Source organism: Neltuma alba, unplaced genomic scaffold, assembly GCF_004799145.2.
Source record: "Neltuma alba isolate B1F8T4 unplaced genomic scaffold, ASM479914v2 tig00012916_pilon, whole genome shotgun sequence".
NCBI lineage: Eukaryota > Viridiplantae > Streptophyta > Magnoliopsida > Fabales > Fabaceae > Neltuma > Neltuma alba.
In genome coordinates, this window is record NW_021637283.1 from 1 (window position 1) to 21,990 (window position 21,990).

The 21,990-nt window shown below is 38.6% G+C and overlaps 2 protein-coding genes and 1 pseudogene across 2 annotated transcripts; 2 read left to right on the plus strand and 1 right to left on the minus strand.

Moving 5' to 3' along the window:
• The first annotated feature begins 131 nt into the window (after positions 1-131).
• On the plus strand, positions 132-2,194 carry LOC114732481 (uncharacterized; annotated as a pseudogene).
• A 3,780-nt stretch (positions 2,195-5,974) lies between these two features.
• On the minus strand, positions 5,975-7,269 carry LOC114732485 (probable galacturonosyltransferase-like 1). The gene has a single exon (XM_028919759.1). It carries the CDS (start codon positions 7,061-7,063, stop codon positions 6,050-6,052), a length of 1,014 nt encoding a protein of 337 aa, XP_028775592.1. The 5' UTR covers positions 7,064-7,269; the 3' UTR covers positions 5,975-6,049.
• A 7,680-nt stretch (positions 7,270-14,949) lies between these two features.
• Positions 14,950-16,465, plus strand: LOC114732483 (elongation of fatty acids protein 3-like). The gene has a single exon (XM_028919758.1). It carries the CDS (start codon positions 15,236-15,238, stop codon positions 16,169-16,171), a length of 936 nt encoding a protein of 311 aa, XP_028775591.1. The 5' UTR covers positions 14,950-15,235; the 3' UTR covers positions 16,172-16,465.
• Positions 16,466-21,990: the final 5,525 nt, after the last annotated feature.

A 21,990-nucleotide genomic window follows, 5' to 3' on the forward strand; every position in this document is an offset into this window, starting at 1 on the left:
CACTGATGATATTTATTAACATCAAATTGGAATTAAGTACAGATAATGCAAATTCATATTAGCAGTACTTTAGGTGGAACTTTACTTGTAACAAAATAATCTCACTAGCAGCAGTTTTACCGTGGTGACAGCTGTATACAATAACTACCATTGGTATTAGTTCTGCAAAGCCTGTACTATGATTACATCTACAGATGGGCAGACGAGGTCGTCAAAAAATCAATAACCGAGAGGTAACTCCGCAGTTAGTTGGTGCACAAATTGAGACTCGCTTCCTTTTGTTCCTTCTTCTTCTTCCTGTAAAATTTAACATGCTCCCCTGGGTTTTGCTGCTGTGCTTAAATGACGTGAGGGTTGGATGATGATAGGATGATGAAGAGAAAAAACCATTGAGATCGAAACCAAGACACGAGCCTGGAGTTCCCATACCAAATGGCGACACAAAACATCGTCCCAGCCCCTCGAAGAGAGATGTTCTATTATACGTAGGTCTTCATATGGTTTTGTTGGTGGTGATTAATAAAATAAGCGGATGATGTGTGATGTTGTTTGTGTTTTGTATGCATGTTTAAACCGAACAGGTCGGCGAGATCGCTGGCCGGGAGTGGCACTCCACCTTTTCGCACCTACATGCGGGGTCTAAGAGTGGCCCTTCCGCCTGGAATTGAACTCCGACTCCTCCTCTGACGATGAGGCTCCTCCGTCTTCCTCCATCAACTCTCCTTCCCACCTCGACCAATCCCTCGCTCCTTCGCTGTGAGTCTTCAATCTTCTCTACGCCCTGCATTGTACTAGACTATGATATGCACTAATATTTGGAGATGTCTAAAAGTATGCTTGCCAGTTGACTCCCGAGTATTATTTTATCCATTCACATTTACATCACATATACGTTTGAACCTCATAATTAGTATGTACTCTTCTATTTCATCACTTAATGTGCTCCCATTCCTTTTCACCCCTGTTCATTAGAATACGCGGGGTGAGTATCATCTCCACTGTTAGAGTCCTCACCGATGCTTTTCCCCAAGCGTCTATTTAAATCTTCAGCAGAGGAAAAGAACAATGACTGCGGATATTCTTTCTAAAATCTTGAAAAACTTTACAGTTTTACTCTGTTCACCTTACTTTTAGTTCATCACCAAAATAGGCCCCTGAAGATCAAATCAAACATCAATTTCTTCCTCGCTTTCTTACTCGGGCTTATAATTTCAGGGAGGTTACGGAACATTTTTAGCAGCATCGCTGACCTGCCTACGCAGGGCAATGCTTTAGCATTCACTGCAAGGAAACTCGTACAGGTACGAATAGGCCCCGCTACTCAAGCATACATTTACTTTGCGTTTGGATTATAACTTATACGATGTTCGATTGCAGGAGCACGAGGCGCACAGTACTTTTGGTCATGGCTGGGATGGCTCATGGCCGCTATATATGGGAGGCCGACTCCCTCAAATAGTGTTGAATGTGAGTCTTTGAATCTTCTTCACTTAATAGTGGCTATTAGATTCTGCATGGTTATATGTTTCTCCTAACAAAGCTATTTGCCTGTTGACCAGATTAAAAGAGGGAGTGTGGAGGTATGTGTTTTATGACTTATGGCCTCAATCACCGTGTGCTAATATTTATGAGTATTTACTAATTTATTGTCTCTGTTTTCATATAAAACAGGGCTTAAACCCTCTCATGTTCGTCTTTGCCTTGATTGCCAATGTTACCTATGTGGCCAGGTTAATTTTCCTCCCTCATAAATATATTTGACGCCTGATGCATGAAAGATATCTAATTGTGCTCTCTGGTGGATGCAGTATTCTTGTACGAACTATTGAGTGGGACAGCATCAGAGCGAATATGCCATGGTTGTTGGATGCTGTAGTTTGCGTGGCTCTGGACCTATTTGTATCCTACACACACACAGCACACACACAATCATACATACAAAGCTTCGGCGACTGCTACTGCTAAACCCATTACCATATGCTACTTGAATATGGAGACACTAAAGACTCTATTAAAACCTTAACCGATGTGCAACAGATAATAGTGCAGTACATATATTACAGATACATCCGAAAGAGATGGAGAAGGGAAGAGAATGATGGAGACTACAAAGAAGCAAGAAAAGGCGATGCATCATGATTGACGCTTGAAGAAAGGAGCTACTCAAGTCGGAATCACCAGAAGGCTTGTATAAGCTTTTCTCCACCGACACGGACGACACATGTCGCTGTATTCCTCCTACCTCTACTGCGAATTGTAATCTTAAATGTGTCAAACAGTGATACATAACCCTAGTTGGGCGGCTCGTGAAATGTTAGCCGTTCACGATTCTTCGAGATGCGCCGTGGCTCTGCTCTGAACAATTAATTTAAAAAAAAAAAGCGGAGAGGGCAATGATGTAGATGTTTCATGACTTTGACGTCCTCATGATTTCACGCATTGATTAACACAGACATCGTCGAGATGCTTCGTACACTGACACCCGGCGAGCCAATAAATGATCCCCGGACCCTATCTCCAAGTTGGTGTTTGTTAGGCGCATGTTTTGATTTTATTAATTTAAAAATCATAGAAAAATTGCGTGCAATAATATACTCTTCCTGTATTTAATATAAGACTATTTAATTAATTTGATTAGATTAAATTAATTAGGTAAATTAGTTAATTATAGAAATATGATATATTTTTTCTAAAACATCTTAATCATTTTCCTAAATATCATATCTCCTTCTTCTACTTGATTGTGGTTGAGGGAATATCTATGGAGGTAGTTTTAAAAATTGATAAATATAAAAAATAAGTCTTATATTTAAGACTAAATCAACTCAATAATTAGATTTTATGTTATGTTAAAGATCAGAAGAGTACAATTTATAGAAAAAATCTCAAAACCTCAAATAAGAAATAACTACAAAAACATGTTCTTATTTACTAGTACTTTTTTAAATATTATCAATTATTATTAGCAGTAAAATAAGACTGATTTGAAATTTTAAAATTTAAAGATTTTTTTTTCCGGAATTCTCCCCAATTTATAAGTGGTTAGACTCCAACATATAATACAAAATTTATAAATAATTACATTATAGTTAGTTATGAATTATAGTCACTCTAAAAATTTTGACATTAAAGTGTAGAGGTAGGAGACACTTGGATCCCGCCGAGTTTTTTCTTTTTTGCTAGACACTGGAAACACCGTTGCATACTAAATATAGGCGTAGTCCCTTTTCTCCAACCTAGCTCCCGTTGGCTCCCCTGAAACAGATACCGGGGACTCTTATATAGTTAAACGGCGGGTTTAAACTTGGGCTCACTCGTAGTGGGCTCTTGCTTCATTTCATGTAACCGGGTTATCGGGCTCCGCATCGAGTGGCTTCTCGAGTCAGTTGAGGCCGGGAAACAACGGGGAAAGAAAAAACCGAAAAAACAATATTACGTATCGGGCATCAGAGAGAAAAGAACCCATAAAAGATCCGACAGGAACAGCGTTAAGGATTTATAGCATATTCCAACGTAAAAACTTGCACTTGGACCGAAGGGGCCTAATATTCCGATCCTTTTCTTGCGGCGGCGGCGGCTGTGATCGGGGTGGAGCTATTCGATCGGCTAAAAAAATCAGAATAGAGTGATATCGTATTCATATCAAAGTGTCATCTGATTTATTGTTATGTTTTTTTTTTTAACCTTTGGATGATGAGTTGGGAAGGTACAAAGTTAAGCGTGATTGGTGATGGATACATGGATCCACGTTTGGTGATGAGAAATAGAATATCAATGCCTGGGCTAACCCTGGCGCGTCGCGTTAAAAGTTCATACCCCGAGATTGTGGAGCCACCAATCACGTACGATACCTCTCCTGATTTATCTTCTCGCTTCATGTTCCATGTTCCCTTCTCCAATCCCCTTCATCGTGTTCATGTGCCATGCGTACCTTCTTTGTCTCCCATTTAATTCTCCCGTTTCATATGCTTTTTTCAAAGAGAAGACAGATTCTTTGCGAGAGCTGAAATCCTCCATACAAGGCACAAATGACAAACCATGCTGTAATATTCGGCTCCACTGTGAATCCAATTAGTATTCCGCGCATCCCCATGTCCTGTAATCTGTATAGTAAGATTCATATGGCATAATTAAGAACGGTGATAAGTTGACTACAGCTAAACTAGTCCGACCTCAAATGGTCTTTTTTAAAATTAAATTTGCCGTTCCTCAAACTCACAATGCATCTCTCGGATCTCTCACACATGCATCGAAATACAACGGCCCCTATAGATGCCTCCCGGATCCCAACCCTCCTTTGACCGTAAGAAACACTAAACTATAGCATCCAACTTCGGCTGTTGTGATCGATCGCTTCCCTCCACAGCCACTCATGTGCGCCATGCTTTACATTCAAAGAAGCAAAGGTTTTCTTCTCCTTTTTATTTAATTATCTATTTTAATTTCCACGCTCGGCACCCCAAAAACTCGTAGTTTTGACCATACAAAAAGCCTCATCTACTTTATTTATATATATATACACACATATCAAACAGTGTCGGCATTTATAAATTGATTGACATTAATGCGAGTGCAAGACTGCAAGTGCTGAAACTAGGTTATTCTAGATAATCAACTCCCAATAAATATTTTTTTTCCCTAAAATATTCTAGAGGCCAAACAAATGATAAGTCATTGCTATAAGTCATGACTCTAATCTCTACAGGGGACATGGATCGCACGTGCCATTGCCCGCGGGGCCGAATACGTAACAATTAATGGGCAAAGGGGAAAGAATACAGGAGTGTAAAACCCTGCACCCTGAACCTGTCTTTTACTATTGTTCCTCATCATGTTCATGTTACTACTTGCTACTTTCTACCGTCTCACTTTTGTGTCCACATGCTACGTCACGTACGGTAACTTGGGACACGTTGAAGTACTGGTAATTACTATCGAGGACTGATATTATTGTAGATGGGGAGTTGGGAAAGCAGAAGCCTTTTTTCAAACACCATCCGTTCATTCTGACATCCATTCTCTCCGGAGCCACCTGCTTTCATCGCACCCACTCATTCTCTTTTGCTTTTAATGCATCGCTTTCCTGTTTCCCATTTATTTGCTCTCTGTACTATTCCACCGAGGGCTCCGCACACTCTGCTCCTGAGGCTGCCATAATTATGCTTGCGATTTGCGAGAGGCATCCTAACACATAGGATCCTCACGCACACATCAATCTCCATTTCAAATCAATGAACCCATTAATTAAGCCAAAAGCCGACCTCAAATTGGGCGGCCAAAAGAAATAAAAGCGTCTCCACTCGCCATAATTAGTTATCGTCAAACCCTCCCAAAGTCGTGTTTTGCTTTGGGCAGACAGTCCCCGGACGCGTGAAAAAACTGTTGGCGATTCGCGAAAGCCAAAAAAAAAGCCCATGCACTCATCCCTTCCGGATCTCCCTAGCGTCACCGTCACCCACATCGTCCCTGCCCATCGTTTTCTCTTCTCTGTTCTTTACAGGCTCACTCTTGCGTTGTGCTAGATTTTGACTGCTCTCATTAATCAAATATACACCCCCTGTGCAAAAGTTGCAGACTTTGAAGTCTTTTTCAACTAGTAATAACCGCATTGAGCAATAAGTAAATTACGTGAGAATGGGATTTGAGAGGAAAATAAAGTAACGAGAACTCAAACGAGAAACCGAGAAAGAGTATTATCACCCAATAAAATTCCTTTCACGGTCAGTAACAATTATAAGTTGTAATTAACAGTCATTCCACAGCATTTCTCAGAGAAAACAGCAAACGCGATATGTCCCTGGCTGTCCCTACTATACATTACAAGCCTAGATGTAACCATACTTCTGTCTCCTTCACAATCAGCCGGAAGTGACTGTAGCGCCATCTTCCTCCCAAACACGTGCCGGAAAAATTCAACCCAAGATCCACGCAGAGGAAAAGATTGGGGGAAATAAAAGAAAAAGATGACGGTGGTGGGTTTAACATCTTTATTTATGGGCGGAAAAAAAATATGAAGGGATTAACAAAGAAGGATCAGGAAATGGATGTGCTAAGCATCGAGAGCAAAGGGAGTCTGTAACAGATCGTAGGGAGCCCATAAGGCATCCAAGGGGCAGGGCCTGTTGGCGTCCAGCCGAACCCAGGGCTTTCCCTTCCCGCTCCAATGCAACAGGCTCACCGGTCCCGGATGCAAATCCCTGCAAAGCCCGCGAAAGTTGTCGCCGCCAAGCCCGTGTTGATTCCACTTGTGATCCACCGGCGCTATGTTCCCGGCGAACACCAGCAGGAAAGGCGGCAATGATCCCAGCTCGTAGATCCGTATCCTCTTCTGCAGCTCCATCCACTCCTCAATCTTCCTCGTGTAATCACCGGCCCGCCACCGCTCCAAATCGATCACCATCACCCCGGTGTTGAAGTAGCAAGGCTTGCGACGACCCGCAAATGTCAGCGACAAGGAGGGATTGGACCAAAACGTCGGCGTAAAGTAGGTGGTGAAATTGGCATTGCAGTATTCGGGAGCAGCGAGGACCTCATCGGAGCTCATCGGAGTTGCAGCGAGTTCTGCAATGTCATCGACGAGGACCAAGTCGGAGTCGAGGTAGACGACTTTCCTGACAGACGGAGGGAGGAGATTGGGGAGGTAGTTGCGGGCATAATTGAGAGGGCAGTCTAATGCGGTGCGGATGGAAGAGGAGATGAGTCCAGCGACGGTTAGGTCGTCGAAGGGATAGATTCGGAATTTGAGGTAGGGGAAGGAGGTAGAGATGCTGAGGTTGAGGATGGAAGCGGAAGAGGGCTGAGAAGCGGCAGAGACAAAATGGAAAAAGACGTTCTCGGGACAGGAAGAGTGTTGGAGTACGGAGAGGATGGCAGCCATGGAGCCGCGAAGGTAGGTGACGTCGAGGGCCATTGCAATGTGGACGGCGTCGTGGGAGCAGTTGGGGGAGTTGTAGAACTCTGGGGCTTCTTTGAAGCGGGGAGCAGTGGCGGCGGCGTAGCTACTGCTGATGGTGGAGAAGAAGAGCAGGATACAGATGAAAGACGTCGGTGAAGGAGGAGGCATGGCTGTGTTGACAGAAGGATGGATGTGGAAATAGTTACTGAGAGGAATGTGTGACCCAAATCATACTGAAAAAGAAAGAGGAGATCGGAGAAGACAGTACAGAGCTCCTGCCCTCCCGCGGTTTCTGCGTCGCTTCGAGCCCACGTTGGTTTCTTTCACACAAGCACCCCATAAGTCAATGATATTCCACGTTTTGTCACTGACAGCCTATACCAATATTTTATTTGGCGCTCTCTTCTCTTTCTTATATGTGTTTACTATTCTTTTCTTCGCCAGCTTTCTCATATTATTATTTTACCTATGACCATCTGCGAGCTGCGATGATTTTGTTTGCACCAACTTAATTTGTGTGGAATATATTGTTTGACTCCAGCATCGTCTTTATATTGGTATATTTTCCGGAAAGGGGATAACATCGTGTTTAAATAAACACTAATTACTAATTGGATGGATTAGATTATGGGTATTCACATAGAAAAGGGCATGTGTATTCGGCAGCACAATTCCAGTATGCCCGGTATTCTCCGTCAAAATTTGCAGTCGTTTTAATTTTAATCTTTTAAATTTTAAATCATAGATTTTGATCACTTAAAAACAAAATATCCAAATTTTCATTAAATTATAAAAACTGATATTTCATATGAAAAAAACTTTAAAAAAATCAAAATCTATAATTTAATATATGAAAACTAAAACTAAAATAAACACAACCCTGAGAGAGAAAAATTACACTAACCGTGTTGTTTTCATTTTAAGATAAAGTAATAATTTAATCACCTACAAAACAGAAGCAGGCAGGGGAAAGTGAGCTGAAAATTTGTGATCACCAACTGCGCCCCCTTTCGTTGATTCGACTTTGGGCCTGGTGTGGGGCCCCAATCCTTGTCCCACCACCTCAGCATCTCATCTGAAAAACATCCTCTTTATTTTTATTATAATCAATTCGAATTTGAACACATTTTAAATCTATCAAGTTTTATATAAAAACAATTTCTTATAACTCAAGTTGTTTTGATTCTATTATGGTTTTAAAAAATTAATTTATTATATTATAAAATTAATTGACAAAACAAAATGTAGTTCAATACTTCAACGAGAAACGATGCTTGAAAAAAACAACCAAAGGGGTGTTTAATAGAAAGAAAATAATAATTTTAAAAGTATTTTTACAGTATATAAAATAAATATTTAAAAGAGTCTGTCTTGATTTATGAAAAAAATATTTTTGGAGCTACCCAAAAACACCCAGGTGATGAGGAATGTAAGTTCTCTCTGAAAAATTATCCGAACATGAATTTTATCATAATAATCAACTCTGGTGATATTAACATTTCGCAAATAAATTGTTTGCAAAAAGCTTAAATTGGACTGTACCCAACATTTCAAGAATAAATTTCCACGCCGCTGGCTACTTATACCACGCTCTTATGTATAGAAGCCTTCTATCGTAAAATTACCAGATTTTCCCCCGTCCATCTATTTACTACCCCAACGAGTTCAAGTTATTCTGGCTGCTAAGAAATTAACTCCTGCTTCTCATCGCTATCATTATATTACCTCTGGTCCTTAATATTCTTTTAGTTCTAAATATAAGATTTTCATACTCATTAGTATAAGGGTCTTATATTTAAGACCGGAGGAGTATAAAATTTCGTTTGATTTTTATTTTGATTTTAAATATAATATCTCAATCAGTTTTGTCTCTCATATTTATCTATTTTTTTTTCAAAATAATCTTTCTAATAATAGTAGTTCTAACCAATAAATTTGATTAACAAAGATATTTTAGAAAATACAATATATATTTATAACAAACAACTAACTTTATTTATTTTCTTAATCTACTCAAATTAGTCAATTAGTTTTTATAATTATAACCTGAGATAGTATTTGTTTGCAAGGGAGGGAAATTAGACATGAATGGATATTCCTCCAGTCTTATATATATAAGACCAATTTTATAATGTAATTTACATTATAAAATCAATCTCATATTTAGAATAGGAAGAGTATTGAAAATTATCATCAATTCCATTGGTATTTCTCTAAGAACATAAAACGTGTCAGGACGAAAATGCCCTCTTTCCTCATGTCATCGGTCGTGCCCCGCCCCCTGTCACAGCTGGCAACTGTTTTCTCCACTACGCGGACTGGACTTCCGTACTTTTTGCAGCAAAAATTGACAAATGTCATTAGGAGATTTACAACCATTTCCCTCGGATTCATAATAAGGAAAATTGGAAATTCATGCTACAAGATTTTTAATTCTTTTGGGAAAAAAATGTCTTGGAGTTGAAGTTGTTGGTATTAGATTATTTCCTTAAGACCAAAGTGTTATTATTTCCTTTTCTTTCAATATTATATATGTGATTATTGCCTGGCAAGTTCAAGCTGGCGGCAGAGGTTATTTGTGTCACATCAATTTTTATATTGTGTTCTGGTCCGAAAAAAATTTTTATATTGTGATTGCCTTATCAGAGCACACCAAAAAAAAAATCATTCCGTGGTTACCTGTACGAAACAGGGCCTACATAGTCATTGTTCTTGCCGTAATTTGTGATATTCATTTACTCTTCTTCAGGTTGACCAATCCAAATGTGAATGAGCTTACGGGCCAACAGAAAAAGACGAGAAATTCTTATATACACCCAGTGTGCCACCTCATTTATGCACTGGTTAATAAAATTTTGACAACTCAATTAATTGTTATCCTAAGTGTCTGCCCACATGTCACTGCTCCTTTTTTTATTATTTTAATTATTTAAAAAAAATCTGCTTCTTTATCCCCTCCTCCCCTCTCTCTCTCTCATCTGCAAATTTTTTTAAAAAAAACTTTCACTCTCCCTCCCTCAATTTCCGCCGTTCCTACCTTTTCTCTTCCACCGGCACGTTACCCTCTCTCTTCCCCTCTCCCTCCCATCTTTCCGGCCGACGAGTTTTGTCCTGGGCCAACCCAAGAGAACTATTGTCCGTTGTTTCATCAGCCAGTAATCTCCTCTTGTGATGGGTTTGATCTAAAGCGCAACATAATCTTGATGGCACTTGTGTTTCTTCTTCTTCTTCTCCTCCCTCCTCCAGTTGTTGGTCCAGAGCCTCAGATTTTTCAGAGAGACACAGAGGAAGAGGACGACAGAGAGGGGAAGCGAGGGTGAAAATGAAGGAGCAGAAGCACTATTCAAGTGGAAGAAACGCAAAGAAAACAAAGCACTTGCTTTTGTAGTTTGCAGAGCTCCTGGAGATAAAGTATCAAGATCACGTATGAAAGAGGGAGAGAGATGGTGCCATGGAGGGGTGAGAAAGGGGGGAAGAGAGAAGGGAAGAGCAGCGGAAATTGAGGGAGGGAGAGTGAGAGTTTTTTAAAAAACATTTTGCAAATGAGAAAGAGGAGGGAGAGGATAAAGAAGCAGATTTTTAAAAAAGAAAAATTAAAATAATAGAGACACGAGCAGTTACATGTCGGCAGACACCTAAGATAAGAATTGGTTGAACTGTCACAATTTTATTGGCCAGTATATAAATGAGGTGGTACACTGCGTGTATGCAAATTTCTCGAGACATCTCCTTGGACCTTAGTTGTTGTGGAAAATATTTAAAAGGACGAAGAACAGTAAAAAGACAAGAAGGCCCTCCAAGGTTGCCACCGACAAGAGAAGTCTTAAACTTCCAAGTTCCAACATTTTCTCTGCTTGCATTTCAAATACAACGCGCTTCAAAAAAGAAAAAAGCAAAAAAGAAAGAAAAGAAGGTACAGTGGTTGTCCTTTGCCTAATAATGGATCATGGACCCCGGAAAGGCATTAACGTCGGTGAGGGTTGTTCTGACTTGGTTGTTGTCCGTGGGCACGTGCGGAGCCGCCGTTTTGGACTTTATTGGATGCTGCAGCTCATGCCCTCCCACTCCTGCGCACATCGCCGCATTCGTCTCAACTCGTCTCACCGCACAAGGCTTCAAACATAGCAAGTGAAATGAATTGCAATTGAGATTGTTATATACATATTTTCCCCAAGTTCAGATGAAAGTTACACGATTTTTATACGAGTAGTATATTTCTGGGGAGAGAGGAAGGGGGAGAACATGCTATTTGAATATTCGGGTTTTGAGATAGCATAACGGGCGCGTTTCCGGGCCATACGGTGAGGACATGGATGAGGTACGGCTTCAATTATAGGATAGTGGGCTTACTTGGCCCACTCGTCATCTTAACGAATGGCCTCGAATACAAACTGGACTTCGCATGTGTTTCATGGGTTGCATATATAAGCCCTCTTTAACTGGAGAGTAACCCCCAAAAAAAATTGAAGCTCCATTACGCAAAATTCAAGAGTAAGACAGAAATGATGGGGAATCAGTCTTATTTAAGGACACCATCACACTCATCAAATGTCAACCATTCAAATTTGATATGGATGGCAGAGATTTAATATTTAATATATTTGTTTTTTAAAAGTGTTTTTCTTTAATAGGGATATAATCTAAAATGAATATAATATTTTAACTGTAAGTTTTTTAAAAATAAATTTTTATTTGAAAACTAAATTAATTTCCATTCAGTTGTTATCTGTCAACTTGATCTTTTGATTGAATCCGTCACATGTTATTATCCTTCCCTGGTAGGTCGCTTTTCAAAGTAAATAATTATTTTAAGAGAGTATTTAGATAGAATCTAAACTATAATTTTAAAAGTAATTTTATCACGATCTATAAAAAAATATTTTGAAAAAACATTTTTAAGAATATTCAATCACCCCATTCAATACGGGCTAGATACAAAATATTGAGTGCCAAGTGGGAAGCATGTTTGGCGCTCATAAACTGAGCGTCCGTTCTGATTGCCTCCACCGGGGTCAGGGTTGCAAAATCTCCCGTGCTGTCACAACCCTGACCAGTGGAGCAGGCTCCATGCGGGGGGCTAATGATGGCAGTGGCAAAAAAAAAAAAAAAACAAAGAAAGAAAGAGAGGGTGATGAAAGGCTTTGACCCTGCGGGCGTGCTTTGGTCCAGCCTGCGCCTTCACATGCTGCATTGCACGTGGCAATACAAATCACCCACTCTTCAGTCTTCACGATCTCATCCATAAACCCTTCTTCCTTGATTAATGACCGCACGCGCGCGGACGCGCTCTCCCCCCTCCGCGTGTCGGCATTGGCTTCTGCCGCAACAGATTCTTTCCGCATCCCCGCTTCTGGAATTGTAGCGCCTAATAACGTCCCCACCATCTCCTTTCTATTCTGTGCCACATGCTTTCCCATTCTGTCGTATCCCTAACCAATCACCATCCCCCTCCTCTTGCTCTTCACCACCAACCTAATTTTAACTGAGGTACAGTGAAAACACGTTTTAAAAATCTTTTTGTCAGAATCCAAGCACTCCCTCAGATGAATTCCAACATGATTAAACCCCCCGGGGGCCCAGCACAAATCCCTTGCCTATGAATTTGGTGAGTCGGTTTTCGGTTGCGTGTTCAAATCGCTATGGGCTAGCGGCGAACGCCCGTCCCCTCCCGCATGAGTCATGACACACGGCACGTCTTTGTCCTTCCGCTTTCCCACCAATGCATTGCTAACTATGTTTCATTTTGTCATTTTTATTAGTTAATTAAACAACCGCGTGGATTCATCTTATGTAAATTTTCCGCCTCATCATTCGTCGCATATATATATCATATTTCTTTTTTTAATATAAAAATTAATTTGACTTTTAATTTGATTCTAAATATAAAATCTCAATCTGTTTTATCTCTCGTATTTATTCATTTTTCTTCAAAATAATTTTTGTAGTAATTACATATATTAAAGGTTTCATCAAATGTTAAAACTAATACAATTGGTTAGTAAGGGTATTTTAGAAAAGACGACATCTATTAATTATAAATAACTAATTTAATAAATTTTTTTGGTTTATTCAAATTAGTAAATAGTTCTTATATTAAGAAGTAAATATAATATATATCTTACGAGTAGTTTAAAGAGAACAAATATAGCATATAACTTCTTTTTTTGGCCTTTACATCAGATATTTATTGGTCGCCGGGTCATTTATTTGACCAATGCCCCAGTTGCGCTTACATTTCCCCTTTTTTGTCATGAAAATCATATTTACTGCAGCTTACACGCATTTTACTTGTTAATATTAAATTGCAAGAATAGATTGAATTATGAGTGTTATTTATTGAAAGAACACTAGGGACATTTTAGGAAAATATTTTATTAATTCGAGGAAATCTGATATGATTCAACGATTTTCTTGATCTCTATAAAAAAAATTGTCTTTATGATGCATAAAATGAAACAGACGGAGTAAAAGATTTTGCTGGGCAAGAATTAATGTCCTTTGATGATTGATTGGATTTATGGAATGGGGAGGGGTTTGGCGGGGAACACGCGGTTCTCATGGTGCAAGCGCACCTGCCTCCTCCGGACAACATGCTTCATAAATAATCATGAGCTATTCGTTAGTAAGCTCCAAACAAATGTTAACAAAGACTATTCTACTTTCCGCATATAATACAAAAATTCGCAGGAGTTGGATTACACATTGTATCTCAAATTCCACGCTAAAAAAAAAAAAATCTAAAACTGGATCGAACAAGTTGTATTACACGGTGCGTTGGGGGGGGGGAGGGTATTATACAGTGCATCACTTGTTTCCAACCATATATTTCTTTGTTTTTTTTGGTTGAGACTTTGTGAAAATCATGACACATTTAAAGTTAAAAAATAATAAGATCAATTTGGTAATTAAACAAATAAAATTTACTGCAAAAAAAATTTATTGGGACTTCAAAATAATTTCATAATTTTAAGGGATTTTTTTTATATTTAATTCTCTTGTGTGGGACCTAATTGTAATTTTTTTCAAGAAAAAAAGATATTATACAATGCATCACTTGTTTCCAACCATATATCTTTTTTTTTTTTTGAGACTTTGTGAAAATCATCAAGCTCACACCGAGGAAATGCAACAAGTAGTAAAAAATCACGACACATTTAAAGTTAAATATACTATTCCAATCCTTAATATAAAAATTAGTTGACTAATATGAATAAATTAAAAAAATTTATTAAGCTAGTTATTTGCAATATATATGTTATCTTTCTTAAAATATTCTTCTTAATCACGTGTATTAGTTATAATTATTTTTAACATTTGTCGCTAGTGTCATGATTACTTTGAAAAAAATAGATAAATATGATAAACAAAGTGAATCGGAAAAGAAAATAGATAAATATTTAAGATAAAATTGAAAGTCATTATTTTTTAACTAAGGACCAAAGGTAGTATCTCTCACATAAATAATACTTATTCGATCATTAATATAATACCTATTTCACTAATTTGATTAGATTAAGAAAGTTAGGTAAGTTACTTAATTATAAGAAATATGACATGTTTTTTTTAAAACATTGTAATCATCTTCCTTAATATCTTTTCTCCCTCTTTTCTTGATTATGGCTGAGAAAGTATCAGATGGGTGATTTAGAAAAAATTGATAAATAAGAGAAATATGTTTTATATTTAGAACCAAAATCAACTCAACAATTAGATTTTATATTAAGGATCGGAGGAGTATGTGTATTTTGAAAACCTAAACTATTCCTAAATCATAAATAATATATTCTATGAAATACTTCTTATAAGGCATGATCCACACTTTATAAAGCATTTCACAAATTATATCTTTCACAAGCTAAACCGTATAAATTAAATCAAGTGACTAATATATATTTTTTTAACCCGACTAAGTAACTAATAATTAAAGTTGTGGGAGCCAATGACTCGTAATAAATACAGCCCCCCACAAAAAGAAAAGAGCACCTTTACGGAGAATGGACATTAGTGTAGTTAGGCGTGCCAATGTACTGTGCCTATAGTTTCAAAAATAAATACCATGGGTAGTATTCAAGGTAATTGAAAAATATGAAAATATGTGTTTTTTTTTTCAACTATAAATATGACTACTACTTTCTAACCAAATGATAGAATGTTGAATTAAAAATACGAAAGTTTTTTTTTTTAAGAAAGGGTAAAGAGCCACGTCGGACTAACCAATCTGAAGGCGTCGGAACAACTTTTATTTGTCCGGGAGTTGCACGCATTGTGATTTCCTAGAATGTGAAGAGCAGAGCGCCAAAGTGGTTTGATCCCTCACCGTCGTCGCACTCCGGCTTCACCATGGCCATCCCTTCGACGGTGATCCACACCCTCATCTTCTACCTCTCCGAGCACCCCTCCGTTGTCGGCTTCCGCTGGAGCCCCGCCCAATCCTGGGGCTCCACTTGGCTCTTCCTCTTCTCCTCCATCGCCTCCTTCATCCTTCTCTCCCTCTTCCTCCATCTCTTCTTGGCCTTCTTCTTCCGCTCCGGCCGTCCCCTTCCCCTCGGTCCCTTGCCTGCTCTTCACAGCCTTTTTATGTCCATCGTCTCCGTCACTATTTTCGCTGGAATTTTCCTCTCCGCTGCTGCCGAGATCCGAGACACCCGCTGGTTCTGGCGCCGCTCCAAGACTCCCATCCAATGGCTCCTCTGCTTCCCACTCGGTACCCGACCGTCGGGTCGGGTTTTCTTCTGGTCTTACGTGTACTATCTCTCCCGTTTCCTGCACATGTGGAGGACCATCTTCTGCATCCTACGACGTCGTAAGTTGGCTTTCTTCCAGCTGTTCAACCACTCCATCTCCACGTTCATGTCCTTCTTGTGGCTGGAATTTTCGCAGTCCTTTCAAGTGCTGGCGATTCTGTTCACTACTCTGGTTTATTCTTTGGTGTACGGCTACCGATTCTGGACGGCCGTCGGGTTTCGCAGCGCCTGCTTCCCTTTTGTGCTCAATTGCCAAATAGTGTTGCTGGGTTGCAACCTGATCTCCCACGTCGGGGTGTTTCTTCTTCACTTCTACAGAGGAGGCTGCAACGGAATCGGCGCCTGGATCCTCAATTCGGTGCTGAATTGTGCTATTCTGTTGCTGTGCCTCAACTTCTATGTGAGAATGTATCTGGGCAAAAGGGCGAAGATGGATGTTGTTGGCGGCATTGAATCCAAGCCTGAATCCAACTCTGTTTTGAGTGTATACGCAGGGAGAGGACTGGATATGCCGAAATTGAAAGTCCATTAGAGGATTGAGGCTAGGACGGCGAACCTCTCGTGCGGTCTGGAGTGTTCGCCACTTCTCTACGCTACTTCTTTTTGTATAGACTACTATAGAGCAGGTATACATAAAAACTTCTGATCGATTTTAGGCACAAATCTTACGACGCACCGAACGCCAACTGGGATTTCTTTTTGTCACCGGTCATGCTTCCCAGAACAATTTTCTGGTGCATCCCAAATCATTCAATAATTTCAGTCTACTCGTTAATGATGGAACTATGAAACTTTTGATTTTCAATTATTGAAGGGATTGACGAACGGGGGGAATATTCCACTCCGTCCTTTTCAGGATTCTCTGGTAAAACCTTTTTTTTTTTTTTTAAGGAGTTAACGTCAAATTTTGTGAAATTAATCTACTGCTTTTTCAAAAACGTCTTCAGACTCCTTTAAGTAAAAATTACTCCTCAATTAATGCCTCCTTTAAATTTACAATTAACAAGAGGTAAAACAAAAAAATTAAAAAAATTCATTACTTCGAGCTCGGGTTGGATTAATCTTTCCAGGATATACTGTTAGAGATTTGAGATTGGGTTGTATGCAAAGCCCACCCATGGGCCATTAGTAATAACTAATAAACAAGAATAAAAATCAAACTCCAACATATTTTTATAGAACAGTGAAGGAAATTTTTTATAGTAGAGTGATAGAAAACATTTATTGGTCCTATTTATAAGATAGTGAAATTTTTTTTTTGTATGGATATATAATTTTACTTTTTATTTATTATTGTGTTATCTTTGTTTAAATGAGATATAATATATATTAAGGGTCCGTTTGGATGAGCGATTGGAAAAACAACTTATAGGAAAAGTAGCTTATAGAAAAGTGAAGTTGGTAAAAGCTAAATTGGATAAGCTGAATTGTGTTTGGATTGGAGTTCAGAAAAGCTAGTTTGCAGAAGTGAGATTGGTAAAAAGTTGTTTGGATTATAGTTGAGTAAAAGTAAGTTTGGTTATAAAATGACCAAAATGGGTATAAGTGTTAATAAATAATGAAATATGATTAAAAAAATAATTTGACATAATACAATGAAATTAAAATAATTTATTATGAAGAAGTCAAATTAATGAGTGAACTAAATTTTAAAATTTCAAAAAAATCATAACAAATATTTTAAATATAATGTGAAACATGAAAAAAAAATGAATTGATATAATATAGTGAATTATTGTTAATTTAATATGAAGAAGTGAAATTGATCGAGGGAATTAAATTTGAAAACATAAGAGAAATGGAAAAAAAATTGCAAATATCAAACGAAACATAATTTGAATGGGTAAACATGTTTTGAACTCCAATTTGCAGTATTGCAACAAAGTGAAACTAAATAATATTACATAATTAATCAATAGATAAGCTATGGATAATTTGGTCTCTGATTGCATCACGGACGCGATTCATATGCGATGAAGACTGTGATGTAACATTTGAAGATGATGGTTGACTACTTCAGCCTGATCATGTTCGCCGACATTATTACCATTTTCAGCTTGTTCAAAAACAAGTCGGAACTCGAATGTCTCCTTATAAGGTTATGAATGGCCATTGTTGCACAAACCAGATACACTTGTGTTTGGAAGTCGTAACTGCGCATATTTCGTAGGACTTGAAATCTATTCTTCCAAACACCGAATGTTCTTTCTATTGTGCACCTTAAACTGGAATGATAATAATTGAAGGCTTCGTTACTATTTCGGAATCCTACTTGTCGTCGGAAGTCTGGAAGGTGGTAGCGCTCAGATCTGTATGGACCTAGATATCCATTTGGTGTTGGATATCCCGCATCAACCAAGTAATATTTCCCTAATGATTCATGAAACAATTTGAGAGATTGTGAAATGAATAAAAGTATGAAATAATTAAAAAAACATGCATGATTGGAACACATAAACATATACCTGGAGGTGGATGAGGGAAATTAAGAGATGAATTTGTAATAGCACTATCAAATATACGAGCATCATGTGCAGATCCCTCCCATCCTGCCAAGACAAAAGTGAAACACATATCCCAATCACATACAGCCATGACATTTTGTGATGGATTTCCCTTTCTGCCAATAAATTTGTCTCGTTTTGCAGCGGGGACAACACACTGTATATGAGTGCCATCAATTGCTCCGATTGCGTCCTTAAAAAATGGGTAGTAACGTGGATCGTTCTCAATTTTTCTATGAGTTCCACGAAATGTTGGATCTATGGGTCGAATAAGTTCACTCGATAGGCTAAGACAAGCTTGCAGTACATTGTGAAAGTGCCTACTTACAGTTTCCCCTGAACGTTGAAATCGTTCCTGGATCATCCTATTGCATTGTCCATGTGCAACCGTGTTTAAAAACATCGCAACCATTTCTTCAATTCCTACGTACTTAGACTTTTGTAAACCATGTTCCTCCAATTTAGTACATAAGAGGTGGAAAACATCTTTATCCATTCTAAACATTTCATGACATCGATCATCATGCCCATTCATAATGCCTTGTACCCATAAATTTCCTGTCTGCTCACTAGTTCTGCACGGTTGTTTAAACATGTACATTTCACAATAATAACCAACCAATGCACCTACTGCTTCATATTGTGTTAATTCCTCATTAATTATGGCTGAATGGTCATCTTCATTTGACCGTGAATCGTTATTCCAATTCCATAAAGTATCTTCATTCCATGGTGAATCATCGTTCCAATTAGCCATTTCTGGAATTAACCCTGTAACTGTGGTAAAACAAAATGTAAGCATTATAAGGATTACACTAAACAAAGTGTAAATAATTTTCATACTGCAAACAGAAAAACCAAACGCATAGATGACAAGTAGAAATTAGCGTAAATATATTACATAATGATTAATAAAGTTCCTACAACATGCCACATCAGTTTAGGTTAAAACAGCAGGTAGTTCAGGTTAACAAGTGCAATAACAATAGTGAAACAACTAAGTCCTAAACTAAATCCTATTCTGCAGGTCACTTCCATGTGTCTGGGTCTTGTGCTGCCGGTATCAACCACGCCAACAACTTGCTTCTATCATGCATAAACCCCAAATAGGCTCGCCTAGCCCACCTCAACCGCGTAAGCATCTTGGCACATGCATAATATAGTTGATTGTCATCATTAAGCTCCTCAACGGTAGTCAGGTGTGCCAAAACCTTATCAACTACTTGGGGATCTTCAACCAATGCTGCTGCTCGCTTGTCAGAAGCAGCTGCTATGACACTCAGGCTATCAGAAATTAATGTAGATGCAGCAACTTTCTTCTTCTTCTTTGCATCTGATGTCTCACCCCTCTTTCTCTTTCCATAGCTTCCTGAGCCACTTGGTCCAGTACTTGCGGGGTTGTTTATGTTGCAAGCAGCGAAGTCATCTGTGAACCCTGCACTGGCTGTTGGGTCCACACCAAAGTTTTCATCCTCACTATCCCCTGACCCTTCTTGTTGGTCTAGCCCGACTCTATAAACATCCTCCTCCTCTTCTGTGTCAGGCTGTGGAGCAAACGCTGGCTGAGGCTGTGAGGCTGATGGTGCGTACGCATACTCTCCCGAAGCCACAACATCTCTGAATATTTTCATCAGATCTGATGCAAACATCAGCCCCTGATGTCTAAATTTCTTGAAATTAGGGTCCACCTACATGAACATAATTAGGCATAATTAAGCGCTGTTCCTTCTGATATTCAAAATTAAAACTCAACTAACACAAATAATTACCAGTATTTTTCGTTGCCACCACTCATCAGAGGCCAATACCCTATTTGTGGCTGCATCATAACCAATGCCAGTCTCCCCAGACATCAGTTTTTCCCACAACTTCCAATCTTTTCTCAATACATCAAATCTGTTCTTCAGTTGCCTCTTGTCATACATTTTCCCGCTCCTTTCCCGAAAATTCTTTTCAATTTTCAACCAACCAGGTCTTGTAAACGATGTTCCTTGTCTTTCTTTGTGCACTATTTGCTCGGCACAAACATCGATTAGAATTTTTGTCGTATAATGATCCCATGTCGCTTTTCCCCTGTCATTATCCATTTCTCTACGTCCTTTGATCGAGATAAGAGTAACTGAATCAACCAAAGTCCTAAATATGTAATAATAAAAACTGTATTATATAACACATATGTTGTAACCAAACAAACATATATCACCAAGTAACACATTTTAATTGCATAACCTGTTTAGTTTTCTTATTCGATATTTTTTAACATTATAAATATATAATCATAATGTCAATGTCCACTATTTTCCAGTGGTAATTGATTGTGAACATTTTAAAATTAAAATTTCAATATATCATATAAATTGAACCTAAACTACATTACATTGATTAATTTTTATCCTAATTTAACTGTGTAGGAGTAAAATAAAAACCAAATTAAGAATGATGAACAAGATTATTTACAAAAATATGTTATATTTATCATAATTAACTAATTTACCTAACTTTTTTAATATAATTAAATTAGTTAAATAAATATCATATTAGAGAGAAGTAAGAGAATATAACAGGAGAAAGAACAACATTAAATTTATTTTGATTGAGACTTCCCCAAATTAATTCCAAATGATTTTTAAGTAATTATCCACATAGTCCTTAATTTCTTTGTATAGTACAAATTAATGTCTTATTACTTTGCTCTATCAACGCCGTTAATTAGCTTTATCAAATGAACCATTCGGACACACATATATACACCATGTTACCACCTCATTCTCTTCTACCCTACCCTCATAGAGATCAAATTCTATAACCATAAAAATCAAGAGAATCAAGAGACCGAAGCTAATGACATGCAAAACAACAACCATTGTAATTCTGAAAATTACAATTCCAGAGTTACATATCTCGCCATTAACAACGTATATACGCAACAATTTCTTGAATCCTATAACCATAAAAATCAAGAGAATCCTATACGTCGTTTGCTTGAACCATTAATCGTTGTTTCAGCCTTGGAAAACAGAGGAAGAAAATCGATATGCAACTAGAAATTTTATGCTACATTCGGTCCCTGTTTCGGTGTCACAACCAGTCGGTCCTCAACATGCAGCAATCATTAACAAATCCGAATTCAAGCACGATAGGAAATTCAAGGACGACAGGAAATTCAGGGAGGACAACAAATTCAAGGACGACCGGGGATCAAACCGGAAAAGCGACATATAACCGGCCAACCTGCAGTAGATCCAACCAAACAAAGGCTGCTAGAGGTAGATCCAACGGTATATTGCACTGGGAAGCCAAGATCTCCACGCACGGCTCAAACGCAGAGGCAGACGCCGGCGACGTCGGTTGCAGACGGTGAGAGCAGCTCTGACTTGTGATGAACGAACGGCATCCACCAAGCCACGGACACCTCACCCCAACAGCTGACCTCGCGATGATGACCGGACGAGCTCACGGTCACCAGCGACGAGCTTCTCAGACGCGACCACCGACGGACATTCTCGAGCCGAGCAGAGACGGAGCAAGCTGGGAGCTCGGGTTAAGAAAAGGAAAAGAGAGTCACGAGGGTTTAGGGAATAAAAGAAGGCAGATGTGAAGAGAAAAAAAAAAGTAGTGGTGTCAGAACAGTCATAAGCTGAATTCCTAGGGGCCAGAAGCTGCTAGGCACGAGCTTATGCCAATCGTGCGTTCAGTGGGTTTATAAAATGATAAGCCCAATTGTCATATTGCTCTGCCAAACGGACCAATTTTTCCACTGAGCTTATAAGTGATTATAAGCCACGTTTGGGCCAGCAAACGCTGACCCAAACAGGCACTAAATAAGAATAAAATTGAAAAATTGTTG

Excerpts from the sequence above, each read along its gene's own strand:
- LOC114732485 (XM_028919759.1), bottom strand. The coding sequence starts at position 7,063 with ATGCCTCCTCCTTCACCGACGTCTTTCATCTGTATCCTGCTCTTCTTC.
- LOC114732483 (XM_028919758.1), top strand. The coding sequence starts at position 15,236 with ATGGCCATCCCTTCGACGGTGATCCACACCCTCATCTTCTACCTCTCC.